A 16,796-nucleotide genomic window follows, 5' to 3' on the forward strand; every position below is an offset into this window, starting at 1 on the left:
AGTTCCAAATTATTTTGTGTTCTGGAGTATAAATATCCAATACCATATACATTTAAAAATAAAAAACAGCAAAACTAAAACCTTAACCAAAACAGTACTAAAAAGCACTCTCCCACAAAACAAGAATCTCTACATGGAAGAGACATTTGAAAACATTATTCAGATTGTTTGATGTGTTGTAGAGGGTATTTCCACTTCTTTAAGTTCTTTAAGGATTTTACATACAGTTCTTTAAGATTTTACATATAGTTTGTTTAGTTGCTCCATAAATACTAGCATTTTTGTTCATTTAGAAAGATATTGTAGCACCTTTCTGGACAGTTGCAGAACACATTTACAGAGTGAAGTGTTAGTCTTTCTTGCCGAAGATTATTTGAAAAAAACATTTAAGAACTAAAATGTTGACATTAATGAGTAGTGTTCACATTAGTCCTCATCAGGTTTCAGTTAGCACAGTTCGATGACATGTCAGCTGATAGCATTACTTCCTTGCTGTAGGTAATGGTGTAAACTGTCACAGCTTTTTTGTCTTCAAGCAGAGGTACCACATTTCAGGTGGCCTGCTTTGGGCTGTCGTTCAGAATTTTAGAAGGAATTACACGGTCCATTTTACCTTGACTGTGAGCTCCACCTGGTCAACTCTGTTATGGATGGTCATATCATTGCATTTATTTGTTTAATTTCTATAGGGCACTTGCTTGGGCTTTCCCACGATGACTCCAAATTTTGTGAGGAGAACTTTGGCTCCATGGAAGATAAACGCCTGATGTCCTCCATTCTGACTAGCATCGATGCTTCAAAACCCTGGTCCAAATGCACTTCAGCAACTATAACAGAGTTTTTCGATGATGGTCACGGTATGTAGAATCACACCTTGTGTCAGCTACATGTTAGCTTTTACTGTGATCTACTTTTTCGGGTAAGAACATTTTATGCCAGCTTTTTCATTCCTTGCTCATCTTCATGACTGTCTTGGAAGTGCTTTTGAAACAAGGCAAATGTCTAAAAGACTGACAGTCTCACCCTCCCTTTGCATGGTTCAAATGCAAGAGAAAAGAAAGAGTTGGTGGAGTGTGTGGGCAGTAATTTGGTTTGGAACATGGAGAGGTTTTTTTAAAGCATGAAATTAGTCTTGTCTTCCCAAATGCCACAGATAAGAACTCAGAGAGTACTTTAAACAGAAGACGCAAGAACCTGACTTTTTCCTCACAGAAATGAAAATGGGTGATATGGTCTACTTAGTTAGGAGCAGAGTGTATGTGTTCTTCATACCATTAACAACATTTATTATGTTTATAATGCCATTATACTTACTGCATTTATAATGACATTGTATTTATTATCTAGAGGGGCTGTGAGCAAGAGTTAAGACTCCTCTGTGCTGTATATGGTAAAAGATTACTTCTGCCCCAGGAGCTTACCTTCCAAGTCATGTAACTAATATTTGTTAAGTATGTCACTTACCCTTTGGAGAATAAGTGCAAAACTTTCATTTTCCAGAAGTAGTAATAAAACGCATAGTCTTCACTCTTTAATGTATTTTAAAGTCTTCATTGTGCTCCCAAAGCAACTGCAGTTCTTAAACAAACCATTCAAATTCCAAAATGCTGAGATAAAAATGACATAATTGCGTGAATGGATCAAGTTGTTATGGTAACTGAAATGCTTATGGATAAAAAGTATGGTATGTCTGCTGAATGTAAAGGGGGGTTTGCTTTTTAATATTTTGTCGGCTAATTTCAGTTCTCTGAAATATTTTCTCCCGTTTTCCTCTATTGGAGAATTACTTCACTTCTTCTCTCAATTTTATTAGATCCATTAATCTGTACTGTCTTGTTTTATGGTCCATATTGCTTTGGCATTGACTTAATATTACCCAGTTAGTTTCCACATATGAAGAGAACTTTCCTTTTTGAATTTAGTTACCGAGGTACGGCACAGTACAGTTCACTGGGGTAGTAAAAGGGACCTACCTCACCATCCATGACCTGTTAGAAAGCCCCAGGAACTCTGAACTATGTTTCTTCTTCTGTTCCTCTCCTGCTGCAGGCCAGTAGAAAAGTGATTCTCATTTTTTTTCCCTTTTTTGTGACCTGACTTACTCTCTTTACCGTGTATCCAGCTAGCTACATTCTCCAACAATAAAGAAAACAAAGCGAGTATTTCTGCCACCCAGCTCACCTTTGGCTTGTTTGTACCTGGGGAGATGCTTGAAATTTGGACCCTTACCCATGAGCTGGACCCAGTCTCAATGTGGAAGTAGGTAGGGGCTGTAACAGCCAGTCCTATAGGTCTAAGAATATAACTCTGCCATTTTTTTTTCTAGTAAAAGCAGGTAGAAGCTTCAGGTGCTTCAGAGCTGCATTATGGTCTCCTTGTTCAGCATGAGTGCTGTTTCCCTGTGCAAAAAGTTTAGCAGTCCTTAACTGCTGACACTTTTCATGGTCATGTATTCTTTGCTGCATGTAAAGGGCTTAGGATCAGTCAGTCTGTTAATGGATAGCTTAGGGTACATTGCCCTTTCTAAAACTCATGAGCAGTTATCACTCAGACGCATAGTCTCGAAGAGTTATCTGTGTGATGAAGTAATTCACAGAAAATTTGAACCTCTCGTCCATAGTCCTCTGGGAATTAATTTTATTACTGGTGCTATTGGTGTGATTTCAAATATACAGTGTTTAAGGAATATGGGGTTTTTTGATAGATCAGGCCTTCAGAGACCTTTTCTAAGTAAGTCTTCCTTTTCTGTTAAGTTTATAGTTTTTCAGTTACTTATCTTAAATCCAAGATTTGTCTGAACATAACACAAACACTGTGAAGTAATTCTGTGAAGTGAAAATGAAGTCAGTGGTTTAAATTGTAGTTTCTTCAAATTACTGTGCTGAAAGGACATGTGTTATTTTAGGAAGGGAACTTCTGGTTTTATTTTCTTCTTCCACTCAGTGAATGAATCCATAGCTCCATAATTCCCATTAGTGATGTACGTTGAATGTACCAGAAACCACAGGATCCTCCTAGAGCATGACGCTGCCTTTCAGATTGCTTTAGACTGATAATAAGACAGCACAAACGTGCCATATTTCCATGTTTCCCTCAGAATAAGCATGTGTCTGCTTTTTGGGTTGCTCGTTTTTTTCCTTAGCTGGGACAGATACACTGTTGTGTAGTTGCAGTGTTTTCCTTCCCTTTTTGTTTTCAAGAAGGTGCTCCCCTGCAGTCTTCCCACAGAAAGAAAAAAATCCTCTCTCTTTCAAGTGCTGCTAGGCAGAGAAAAAAAACCTTTACCATCCAGGTGTGATTTTGAGCAATGCTGCAGGCATAATGTTGATGAGGAAGGCACAAAATAGCAGTTACAATGAAAAAATACAGATATTCATATGGCAGGCTTTCTTTTAGGAAGTTTGTGAGCAGGTTTTGCATAGTCACAGGAAGCTTATGTGGGAAACACTGAACAAGAGGAGACTCTTCCATTCTCTAATGGGCAGCATAAGCAGTTTGCACCAGGGCTTTTGGTCTGAGTAAGCGTGAGTGTATAAACTGGGCTTTGTGACAAACAGGGCCTAGCAGCATTGGTGTGGGGAGATAAATACAGTGCATCATCTGCTGCTCCTTATGGCTGAGCCTAATGAAATGTGAATGAAGTCCAGAAGTTTGGATCTGTGAGCAGTGTTCGGCAAAAATCTAGACAGTGTCCTATCAAAGCTTTAAGTAAGTTTCCCCTGTAGATTTAGATGTTCACCCCATACTGCTGTAACAGCAAACATCACAGTCTTGACTCTAATTCCTTAACATCACTTAATTTCAAGTACTGATGTTCCTATTTTCTAAATTTGGAAAGCAGTGTTGGAGAGCAGACTCATAAAACGTGGGTGTTCACTATGTAGGTAGCTACTCCTAAATTTAAGTTCCCATCATAGTACAGAGGGTCTAATCAATGGCATCAGGGGTTTGACTGACCTCATGAGTTGCATTAATGGTGCTGAATTACACCATAAACTAGTTTGCCTGAGTAGTGAAACATCTGACAGCTGACTGCATGGCAGGCACCAGCATTACATACAGTTAAAGTCAGATAAATAAATCCCAATACAAATGTCTTGTCCAGGGTCACCCAGGAGGTCTGGGGAGGATCAAGGTGCTGATTCCCTGCCTCCTGAGGCCCACTCTGAGAACTATAAACATCATTGTCATGATATCACCACTTGTTTTACACTCATGAGATGACCCCAGACAGTAGTTTGACATTTAGGAAGAAAAGGCTGAGTTGGTGTCCAAAAGACAGTGACATTTATGTCCATCTGCTTTTAGCCAACCCTCTCCTAAGGTATAATTGCCTTTATTGTCATGCCAACCACTAGGCTGTGGTGTGATTGCTTGCGATTTATTGTGTTTGTCAGAGTTCTCAGTGCTCTGTGCAACCTGAAACCAGGACTACTTCCATTTTAATTAATTTATATCCTGGTTATCTGCTTCCTGCACAGATCTAATTCTGCCTTTATTCCCCTAGATAGATTGCATATAACGTTGAGGAGAGATAATGAGATGGCTTAATTAACACTGCTGTCAGACAACAATGGTGCTCTGTTCCAGGGCACACAGATGTTCTTTGATACTCAGGACAAAAAATGGGAATAACAGTATTTACATGCTTTGTGTGTTGCAGTGTGATGTAGTGAATGGAAGCACTCTCTTCTCCTCTCAACCAGGGGGGCCAGGGCAAACCGTTCTCCAACTTCTTAACTCCGTCTTTTCTGACCATTACAAGTAGGAGGTTGGACCAGCTGCTGGTGAAAAAAAACCTGCACTTCATGGCAACCTCTCTAAACATAAATTACCACTGCTACTACCTATAAATGTAAAGATTTTTTCTTTCTTTTTTTTTCTGTGGGGAAGCCTTAGGGGACTGATAAATATAGTTTCAAGTTTATCATGTGAGATCAGCTGGAACACCTGGCTTTATAGACATTGCATGTGTTTCCTCAGAGCAGTATCAGTTGAGGAGAACTTTGGATCTCATTAATCTGTATTCTGAAAGGGAAAAAATGCTATATGCACTATGTGAGCTTGTGAAACCTGTTTGTTACTCACATGCAAAAGATATTCAGATGGGAGTTCACGAAAGTGGTTGACAAATCAAGTATGTGCAAGGATGTGACTTTTTTTTTTCCCCTTGTTCTCTGAATTTATATTTCCAGCCATGTCAGTCACGGTAGATCTCAGTGATGGGCAGCAGTGTCTGTCATGGTGAAATTATCTGTTATTACAATGTTTTAAAATATAGAATAATGGTTGCACTTGGGCATTTGATAAACATTGCAGTGTGTATATATATATACATACGTAATAGTGGTGTACACCACTAAATGTTGGCACGCTAGAGCCTTCCCATCACTGCCCTAACACTGGACTAGCATCCTCCCTCATCACACAGTGTATGAAGTAGGACTTCCACTGTTCTTTGGTTTTAAAGAGTGTTTTTTGACATCAGTTTTTGCCAGTGATGTCCTCCTCAGAAATGCTCCCCCACCGCCTCCACCCCCAAAAAAAAAAAATCTGTGCTTCCTCATTCTTCACCTTGACTTTACAATTTACACTACAACAGGCTTTGAATGCTCGGGTAATTTTAAATTATTGTTGTCTCATGGCACTCAGCTCATCAGTTAGCATTGGCACACCTTGTCTTCATTTTAGAAGTCAGCATCATCCAGATTAAAGATAAGGCTAGGGTAAATCGGGGTCAGCAAAGGACAAATGGAACAGTTTTTTTGGTAGTAAGTGATGATGCAGAAAGAGTTTTTGGCTGATTTGGCTAATTGGCCTTAGTCTTTAGAGGAAAAAACAAACAGCTGCAGTAAGTGTGTGTTCTGGAGGAAAACACAAGCCATTGAGCGATGGGGTATTTGGCTTGTTTAAATTCACTGCCATAGCTTGAAATTCTATTCCGTTTCTGTGTAAACAATGAGGATTTTATAGATAGACTTTTTTCACCCACGATCCAACTGAAGGACACTGGTGTAGGTTCCAAATTGAGGTAAATTGTGGTAAGTTATTTTGGCCAAGGTTAAGTGAAGCCTGCCCAGACCACATATCCCTTTCATGAAGTGTAAAAGAGGATACACTGAATAAAGAGTTCTGCATGTCAACAAGTAAGTTTTTCAATAGTAAAAAAAAAAATCTATCAGTAGATTCTCTAGAACTTAAATGTGAATGCTCATGTTTAGAGTGTGCCAGACGAATCTTGACCTCTGCAATATATCTCAAAACACATATTCAATTCTTTATGTAAATGCTATTTTTTCCTTTCTTTCTGTTATATATTTTTATATAAAATGGAGAGCCCTCTTCAAACTAATGCCATAAGCAGCCAAGTATCATTTCTTACAAGGAAAGCCCAGTCCAGATTTACTGCCAACATTAGTTTTGATATGCAGCTTATATGTTTCCTTTGATCTGTTGGATTGTTATTTTTTTTTTCTTTTGAGTGCCTCATTGGCTACAAGTCTGGTTTTTGTGATTTTTCGGGAATCCCTGTAGAAGCTTTACCATTTCTGATGTTCTGTCTCAAAATTCAGATGACAACTTTGGTTACTTTGCCATGAGTCTTGATCCTTCCTTTAATCACACATTGATAAATAGAGTGGAATGTGTTCAGAATCAATTGAAATAAAACCAGAATGAAAGGCCAAAGAGACCTGAGTAAAACTCATTTACACCCTTAGATTGGAAATAGATGGCTCAACACCTGGTATGCTGCTGGGTGTGAACAGTTGCAATAGTATGGCCTTGTCCAAAACCTGATGACACCTCAGAGAGCATCCTTTGAATGTGTTTTGCTGTCACTGTTGGCCTACCTAACTTGAATGAAAGATTTGCAAGACTGCAGAGAAACCTAGGAAATGAGTAACGATAGGTTGGCTTGCTCTTTTAGGTAACTGTTTGCTGGACCAACCAAGAAAGCAGATCCTGGGCCCTGAGGAGCTTCCGGGGCAAACCTACGATGCCATTCGTCAGTGCAAACTGGCGTTTGGACCCGAATACACAGTGTGTCCCGGTATGGATGTCTGCTCCCGCCTTTGGTGTGCAGTTGTGCGCCAAGGTCAGATGGTTTGTCTGACTAAGAAGCTCCCTGCTGTGGAGGGAACGCCATGTGGAAAAGGGAGGATCTGTCTCCAGGGAAAATGTGTTGACAAAACCAAGAAGAAATACTACTCAGTAAGTTACCAGCTGTGACCCTAGGAAATTCTAGAAGGCATGATCTTCAAAGGTGCTGATTTTTGTGAGAGTGAAACAGACCTCATGGAAGTTGGATTTAAAGCTGCCTTATTTTTTTTAGTGTGTAATTGGAGTCTTATTGGTGAGGGATATAGGAAAAATGCTGCTGAGTTTCAGGAAGCATATTTTACTCTTGAAGTAGTTTTCTTGAAGTGTTTTTTTATCTTGACCCACTTAGTGGAAGAGGGAAAGGCTGTGGATATAGTTTGCCTAGAATTTGGTAAAGCCTTTAACACCATTTCCCACAGCATTCTCGTGGAGGAACTGGCTGCTCATGGCTTGGATGGGTCTACTTTTCACTGGGTAAAAATACCGGCTGGATGGCTGAGCCCAAAGAGTGTTGGTGAATGGAGTTAAATCCAGTTGGCAGCCGATCACAGGTGGCATTCCCCAGGGCCAGTACTGGGACCAGATCTCTTCAATTATCTTTAGCAATGACCTGGACAAGGGGATCAAGTGCACCCTCAGTGAGTTTGCAGATGACACCAGGTTGGGTGGGAGTGTTGATCTGCCTGAGGGTAGGGAAGGGTCTACAGAGGCATCTGGACAGGCTGGATCGATGGGAAGAGGCCAACTCTATGATGTTCAGCATGTGGGGATGTTGGTCAACCACCAGCTGAATATGAGCCAGCGGTGTGCCCAGTTGGCAAAGAAAGCCAGCAGCTTCCTGGCCTGCATCAGGAACAGTGCAGCTGGCAGGAGTAGGGAAGGGATTGTCCCCCTGTACTAAGCACTGATGAGGCCACACCTCGAATACTGTGTTCAGTGTTTTGGGCCCCTCACTACAAGGACACTGAGGTGATGCACTGTGTCCAGAGCAGGGCAGCGGAGCTGGGGAAGGGTCTGGAGCACAGCACCGGTGGGGGGCGGTGGCTCTTTAGCCTGGAGAAGAGGAGGCTCAGGGGAGACCTTATCGCTCTCTGCAGCTAACTGAAAGCAGGGAGCAGAGAGGTGGGGGTTGGTCCCTTCTCCCAAGTGACGAGTACTAGGATGAGAGGAAATGGCCTCAAGTTGCACCAGGGGAGGTTTAGATTCAATATTAGAAAAATATCTTCACCAAGAGGGTTGTCAGGCATTGGAATGGGAAGTGGTTGTCACCATCTCTGAAGGTATTTAAGAGACATGGACGAGGTGCTTAAGGACATGGTTTAGTGGTGGACTTCGTAGTATTAGCTTAACAGTTGGACTTGATAATCTTAAAGGTCTTTTCCAACCTAAAAGATTCTATGATTATAAGTATGAAAGTCTTCATTCCTGGAAAATTAGGAGCATACCTTCAGAGTGGGGGATTTGCCCATTCAGTAAGTCAGGTCTCAGGACATACAGACAGATTGTCAAGAACCTATTCATAGCTTCCTGACTTCTTGGCAATGGACTTCAAGACAAATTAATTCTTTAAATTTAATTTAAAGCCCTTATCCAGTAGTCCCCAGGGCCCTGAGTCTAGTGAAGAGAAAGACCAATGAACTTATCCAGTAATAATTTCTGGAGCAGAAAAGTTCGTACCTTCAGTGACAGAGTCTCCTCTGTCATCTTTATACACCAGAAGAATCTCCAGGCTCTTGAGAACTGTCAACTGCACAGTTCAGATACTTCTGAATTTACTGGGTAGACAGTAGCACTGCCCCTTCTGTTACATGCACAGGAGACGACGTATGGACTGGTAGAGCTTTGTGAAGATACTATAAACTGGGAGACTCATTCATACCAAGCTACAGCCCTTCTGACACCCTTTTTTATAGTATTATATGCTTCTTCATGCAATACCAGTAAGTTGGTGCAATACTCTTCTTAGGGAGCCAAATTAGAGTTGCAAACTGTATCTGACAACTCCATCTCTTGCCAGTAATTCAGAGCAATACCTACACATCACAGTAATTGCATTTAATTAATCATAGATTAGCCTTGTGAATGCATCCTGGCAGCCGAATCCCCTGGAACTAGTATAAGGGAGCCTATTGGGACAGCAGAAAAAAGAGAGCAGCACGTGGGACTATGGACACTCCTTTTGGTACATGTGTGTCCTCCATGAAACAGGCTGAAGTTGGCTGCGCACAGCAAGGCCTAGTATTCCCTTTGCATGGACAGTGCCAAGTGAGATGTCATCAATGTGCAGACAAAAGACAGAAATTAAGTCCACTGGGAGAAAGAAGGCTCCTAAGGCCTTTTATCCCTGATTAAAATGACCAAGGAAGTGCCTTCAGTTGAGGAAAACAACAGCAGTGTCTTTGAGATGTAGCACATGTGGATGATGTCCTTACCTTACACTGTTCCATATGTTTCAGGCTTCAAGCCATGGTAACTGGGGCTCCTGGGGACCTTGGGGGCAGTGCTCCCGTACCTGTGGTGGAGGAGTTCAGTTTGCTTATCGTCACTGCAATAACCCAGCTCCTAGGAACAACGGCCGGTACTGCACTGGCAAGAGGGCCATCTACCGCTCCTGCAACGTCACGCCCTGCCCAGCAAATGGTACGTGCCTTCGTGCTCCAGCCTCTATGTAAATATTGAATATCTGCTGTGAAAGAAAACAACAGGGGTCCCTTGTAGTTTCTTCAAAATTCCTTCAAGGCAAGACATTCATCATTAATACAATACTGTAATTCTTCCCCCATCCTCAGCCTGACACCATACAGAAAGGACACTCGAATTAAAAGAAATTTCAGTCCTGAAAAATGAATCGTAATGCAAAATTTAGTACTTCAATGCTTATGTCATGGGAAGGTTTCCAGGCTAAAACATTTAAAGGATTTGTAGGCCAGTTCTAAGGTGAAGTGATGTAACTTAAAAATTATGTAAAAAAACAATTGGAACAGTCAGTGGGCATAGTGATATTTGTAGCATGGTCTGAAATGGTCACTAATGGTGTGTATAATTTTACAGCTAAATCTTTTCGACAAGAGCAGTGTGAAGCAAGGAACGGCTATCAGTCTGACGCAAAGGGTATCAAGACATTTGTGGAATGGGTCCCCAAGTATGCTGGAGTACTTCCTGGAGACGTTTGCAAGCTCACCTGCCGAGCCAAAGGAACCGGCTATTATGTGGTATTTTCTCAGAAGGTAACGGCTTTTCCAGCCATGATTTCATAGAGATCATTCCCTACAACAAAGGGAAAAGAAGTTAATCATGTGATTCCAAGATTTAACTGAGCCATGATTTCATGCTCCGGCTTGTCCTGTTTCTTAGAGATCATTCCCTACAACAAAGGGAAAAGAAGTTAATCATGTGATTCCAAGATTTAACTGTGTGATTAGATTTAATGGTTTGATCCATCGGTTGTACATTAAGATCAGCGTTGGCCTCTGAAATAAGTTTTTCCATGTGGATTCATGAAAAATATGGGCGTCTCTGTGCACTCTGCACTAGTTTGTTTTCATTAGTGGATAATGGGGTTTCTGCCTGGAGAGTCATCTGTCATTCTGGGGTTTTCTGGAGGAGAAAGAGTACTGTGAGTAGAAGAATACATTTTACCCTGGATTCTATTAAGGGAGCTCAGAGCAACTCTTATGGAGCCAATTAATATAGAATAATTAACCAGTTAATATACCTGTGACTTGTGGTCAGTTTGTTATATTCGAGGCAATTCGAACTGAAATGTCTCCCATGCTTATACTTGCAGTTTTCTGCCCATGTTGTGAAGGTAACGTATAGATGTAGATAGCTCAGATGCAAGGCTATCTACCAGTACTGTTACTGTTATATTAATAAGCTGTGAGATCCTCATTAAAGCCAGGGACATTTTCGTGTCTTATGGTGGAGTTACCTGTTGTTGTGTTCAACACTTGGCTAAATTTCACCTGCCTTTGTGCTGGGACTGTTAGAGAAACTGAGTCTGGGCCGTCAGGGTAGGCCCTCTGTTCTGCAAGGGTGACATAAGTGAGTAACTGAGGTTTGCCAGTCGGATTCACAGAAGCAAACCTTTTCCATGATAGTTTTAACTAACGGCCATTTGATTGCCTAGGTAACTGATGGCACCGAATGTCGACCGTACAGTAATTCAGTCTGCGTCCGGGGAAAATGCATCCGGACCGGTTGCGACGGCATCATCGGGTCAAAGCTCCAGTATGACAAATGTGGGGTGTGTGGAGGAGACAATTCCAGCTGCACAAAAGTCATGGGAACCTTTACCAAAAAGAGGTATTGATCTTGAATATTCGTAAACGTATCTTACTCTGCTCATAGTGACTCTGCTATGTGCTTGCTTGCTTTCTGTCTCTAAATGCAATTTACTCTCACGTGAAGATTGAGCAAAAAAAGTGTATTGTGTGTGCTTTATTGCACTTTCCAGATGTTTACAGCTGGCCTCTTAACATTACCCCAAAACTGGCAAATAATCTACTGGCAAAACAGTGTACCCAGTTCGTTTCTGACACCCAGTGCCAGCGATAAAGGTGAGCGCCCCATTAATAGGAAGTCTGCCTAAAATAAGGGACAGCATCTTGTGCTACCTGCTAGTCTTGCTGTGTCAGATGGCTCGTGTTTTCTAGAGGAGAGAGGAGTGAATCAGAAAGTGGTTGGGGTTAGAATAATCTGGGTATCTCTGAAACTCTGCGTTTCCCAGACGATGCTGTTAGCAAGTGACGTGCTGAGAACATCTCATCTAGCTTGCAGTGACAATGAGGACATCCCACCTGATTTAGTGACACGGATTGCTTGTGTAGTTGGTGGAAAGAAGCAGACAGCATTAGAGCACAGCTGTAAAAGTCTTCCTTAATAGCTGAGAGGGATTATACCCTAAAAATACTTTTCACGCTGCTGAGTGTATGTGGAGCTTAGATGGCTAGATGAGATGACAGAAGCAAACACAGGTTTGAACGTAGCACTTGCTCTATCCCTTCATGTCCATTGGCATAATATCAATCTCCAGATGGATTTTTTGTTTAAATCAAAATATTTATAGGAGTTATCCGTAAGACATTTTCCTGTCCGAGTTTAGCTTTTAACTATAGTAAGATTTAATACAATAAAAGGAATCGCCCCTGTGGTTTTCCCTGACCACACTGAGGGCATCTATAAGCTTTGTACTGATATACAAATATCAAGTAAGTCTTCCTTCTGTCTGAACTCGTTTCCCTCCTTCAATTATTAAGATTCCCCCCCATGGCAGGAGGGTTGGAACTAGATGATCTTTAAGGTCCCTTCCAACCCTAACCATTCTATGATTCTATGATTAGAGAAAAATTAGGATTTTTAATCATCATTTATATAGATACTAAGCTCTCACAGGACTGCTGTTGTCGTCCACTGAAAGTTTCTAAGAGTAGATAATTTCTATTCAGTGTCTGTGACTGCATTAGTGTACCATCTTTTCAAATGTACGTAACTGGATTTTGGTTTCTCTCTTCCAAATTCTTACATAGTATACTGAAAGCTACCAGAAGTTGAAATCTGACTCCTGAAACAACCTTTTATTTCTATACATTTCAGCATATTGATCAATAGCAGTCAAAAGTGGCTTTGAGAGTGAATTTATTCTAAAACTAAACATAACTAATCTTCTTCCTGGTAAACCAATGATTACTCATCTAAGGATGCCAAAGTGTCTCTGCCAAAAAGAATTAGTTTCCATCCAAATTAGTAATTATATAAACCAAATGTTGTCCAATTTGTAAACGTTGAAATGTCTGGGATGTCTAAATGAAGACGACAGTGTGAGATACACTTCATGGGATTCAGTAATGATCCTTGTGCTGGAATCCAGACCAGCAAAAATGTTGAAAGGACTCTGTGAATTTCAGTGAGACTGGATTTTTAGCATAGATACACATGGAAATGGTGAGTTTCTATTAAAATGATGCCTATGAAGTTACCATCTTACACCTCCGATCATGCCTTTAACAGAAATGAGACTGGTCAGAGAGTAAAATATTAACCCAACTCAATGCATTCAAAAACCTGTCCCATTTAGAAAGTAATAGTTAACCTGTAAGCAACAGGTATGTTCTAACTTGATTTTGATTGAATTTTGGGGTGACAAGGACTTATTTTTACTGGAAATATTGTTTGAGACAATTCCCTCATGTGAATAATTGACTTTAAGATAAACCTCTCATTACCATAGTGAAATCTTAATTGTCTGTAGACTGCTTTCACCTATGAGAGGGCAGTGGATGCCGTAACACTTACTTTCCCCCAATGAAAACCAGCAGCTCCTGCACTGCTCTTCATGACAAACCCAACTCCAGCAACCTGTACATTAAATGTACAGAGAAACTATTAAACGTACAAGGGGAAACTAGTATTTCCCATTGCAGTTGCCGTAACAACATTGGTCTGTACTTTTCTCTTTTAAAGCAGTCAAAACATGATCTTAGAGAAAACTCGTTTCCTCAGAACTCTTTTAAAAGGCTGTAATATCAAATAGTCAGAAGTTGGGAAACAGGAGACTTAAGGCTGCAAGTGCTTCTTTGTGCCTGTGGAATGTTACAGTTCTTTGTGCAGGCGACAGGAATTGCTTTTCCTTTTTCAACAAACGATTTTGTGGCTTTGATAACATGTTTTAACAAAGTTATCTTGGCAACTGTTATGTAAAAATATTTGTGCAGTGCTGTAGAGCAGAGTCCCAGCAGCCTGTTTTTCGCACCGTATTCCCTCAGGTTGATGGAGGTGCTAAATCAATACTTTTAGTCATTGTCCCGTAACTGTTGGAAACAGCAGAGAAATGGCACAGCGTTTAATCTGTAGTCTGTGCAGTGTCTGCTTGTGCAGCCAAAAATTCTCGAAGTTATCAGTCTGTTCTTTAAACGATCGCAAGCGAGACCCCTTCACTTTTATATATTTTTAATATATTTTCTCAATCCCTTAGTTCTAGAAGTTTCAGCACTACATTTTTCAGATATGAGATACTTGCCGGATGGTTTTGTCACAGGTTTAGAAATGGAAACTCATGTCTCCGAAGTCCAGCTGGTAGCTCGTAGCCATGTATAGTCATGAGATTTTTCTATGTATCAGTTAAGATTAAAATAAATGACATACTCGCGACAGTGATACGTTCCAGCACACCTGCAGATTTTGAAGGCTGGTCACTTGCGGTAGAAGAGTTAAACATCCTTTTCTAAATCTGAATTGAGAAACTTCATAAGTAGCAACTGAGAGGACTCTGATGGTACAAATTAAACATTTGGGTACAGCTCATATTGGACACTTGACAATTAATCTGTGGCTTTATGAATTTCAAAGTAAACAAAATTTTTTTTCAATAATCAAGATTATTTTTAAATGTTCCCAAGGTACCTCTATCCAGCTGCTAACTCTGCTCATGCTTTCCTTAATCATCGTTACAGCAAAGACAGCAAGAAACAGCTGTAACCAATGCATGTCTCATTATCTTTCCTTGGCAGGCAAAGCATGCATCGTATTTCATATATCCCACCCTTTGCTGAAATATATGAGCTATCTGTTATTTTTCATTGCTCTTGTGTCTGACTCACATAAAATCATTACTAAAGCTAAAGATTAGGCAATTTGAAGTAAATGCGGTAGAAATTTCTTTAAGAACATAAAGAAAAGTACAGTAGACAAACTGTGGAACCTGGTTAAATTAATCTTAGATGAGCCTCAAGCCAGATGGATTCAGGGCCTGAACTAAAGCAAAGCAAAATGTGTCATGCCCGTGTCCTCATTAGACTTTGCAGTAAGACTTGAGGCTTATTTCCCACCAGCTACTGAATACTCTTGGGGTTTTTTTTCCCCTCATTCAGCAAGGGCTACACAGATATAGTGAAAATCCCAGAAGGAGCAACCCACATCAAAGTTCGGCAGTTCAAGACTAAAGACCAGAGCAGATTCACTGCCTACCTGGCCCTGAAGAAGAAAAACGGTGAGTACCTTGTCAATGGGAAGTACATGATCTCCACTTCAGAAACCATCATTGACATCAATGGGACTGTCATGAACTACAGCGGCTGGAGTCACAAAGACGATTTCTTGCACGCCATGGGACACTCGGCCACAAAAGAGGTTCTTATTGTGCAGATACTTGCGACGGATCCAACTCAGCCAGTGGATGTCCGCTATAGTTTCTTCGTGCCGAAGAAGCAAGGGCAAATTACTAACTCCATCACCAGCAGTGGCAGCAGCAGCAGCAGCAGCAGAGGAGCTCCACAGCTCACGCAACCCCGCTGGGTTACGGGGCCATGGCTTTCTTGTTCTCGAACGTGCGACACAGGATGGCACACCAGGACTGTCCAGTGCAAAGACGGGCACGGAAAACTAGCTAAGGGATGTCTTCTCTCTCAGAGACCGTCAGCATTTAAACAGTGCTTGTTGAAAAAGTGTTAACCTGTGGTGGTGATCTTCTTTAAAAGAGGTTTGATTAAGCCATTGTTGACATACTGGTATTAGGTCTGCCCAGACAGAGAGAAGCAAAGGCTTCAATATACTTACATACAGTCTCAAATTACGGGCAGAATCTGCCTATTTGGACCAAATGAAGATGTGCACTGCTTTAAATAATAGTAGGGTGATCTTAATATGTCAAAAAACTAAGCGTTAAAGTTGTTATAAGCCCTCTGTGTCTGCAAAAATATAAAATAAAATAATGCAAAAGAAGAAAAACTAGTGAATGGAGGATCCTGGGATATTTGAAGGTTACAGAATCATCTCCCCTTTTTCACCTACCTCTAATACAGTATGTCCTTAGAAAACGTCACCTGGACCCATGATACCACAGTAGCTTATTTTATACTGTTTTGTAAATATCTTTCATTTGGCATGTCACTTTATATTACTTGGTTCTATTAAAAAATCAAAAGACAAGCTCCATAAGCAGAGTGATTGACCAAAGTATATCTGCAGCCTTGTGGACTCGCTCCACTCTTCAGAGAGGGCCGCAGATGTTTTACTGGAAAATGAAGAGCTTGCTGCTGGTCTTAAAAAGTAATACCTTTTGGTTTTGACAAAAGGAAACATTTTCATGCTAGGGATTTCCTGACAGCCCATCATTATTCTATGACAAATACTGTGTTTCCACCAAGAAATTCTCAGAAGGAGCACTTGCAGCAGCTTGCAGACCAGGGATCCTCCCCCGACATGTACATTGCTCAAATACCAGCACCACCAGCGGCTCCTCACCGCGCCTATGTCAGACGCGCACAGGAGGAGGATTTGGCTGCTAGAAGGAATTTGTGTATGCTTTGCTTGTAAACCTTCCACCAGTTCCAGCTGTGTGACAGCTTGGGGTCCTTGTCGATGAACAAGAGCTGCTAGCTTCTTCTTTCCATAAAAGAAAGGCATACTGTATTTTGTAGAAACTAGTTAAAGAACCAAAAATTACAGGTAAGATAATTCAAGTGTCTTCTAACTCAGATATTCTGAGGCTGTGTTCAACTGCTTTCTCTGTTATTTTCTCTATGGCTTCCACCTTGAATCTAACAATGTGTAATGTACCTACATCTTCTGAAGAGGCTATAAAGGTCAAAAAACACAGCAAGCAGTTAATATTTTATCACTGTTTTGTCCATCATGTCTAACTCTGGTATTCATCTTACCAGCAAAAGTTTGTAACTATTTGTCTTTATTTGATTGTT

At 40.8% G+C, this 16,796-nt stretch overlaps 1 protein-coding gene across 1 annotated transcript in view; it reads left to right on the forward strand.

Annotated features, from left to right (window-relative positions):
* The window catches only part of ADAMTS5 (ADAM metallopeptidase with thrombospondin type 1 motif, 5), a gene marked incomplete at its 5' end in the record, with an annotated part of 29,387 nt that extends 13,838 nt beyond the window's left edge, over positions 1–15,549 (forward strand). The window contains 6 exons of the mRNA XM_010159549.1: positions 690–857; positions 6,929–7,212; positions 9,558–9,741; positions 10,153–10,328; positions 11,231–11,406; positions 14,970–15,549. Coding sequence (XP_010157851.1) covers positions 690–857; positions 6,929–7,212; positions 9,558–9,741; positions 10,153–10,328; positions 11,231–11,406; positions 14,970–15,549 — 1,568 coding nt within the window. The remainder of the gene's footprint in view (positions 1–689; positions 858–6,928; positions 7,213–9,557; positions 9,742–10,152; positions 10,329–11,230; positions 11,407–14,969) is intronic.
* Between the last annotated feature and the right edge of the window lie 1,247 nt (positions 15,550–16,796).

This window comes from Eurypyga helias, unplaced genomic scaffold (genome assembly GCF_000690775.1).
Source record: "Eurypyga helias isolate BGI_N326 unplaced genomic scaffold, ASM69077v1 scaffold1389, whole genome shotgun sequence".
Taxonomy (NCBI): Eukaryota; Metazoa; Chordata; class Aves; order Eurypygiformes; family Eurypygidae; genus Eurypyga; species Eurypyga helias.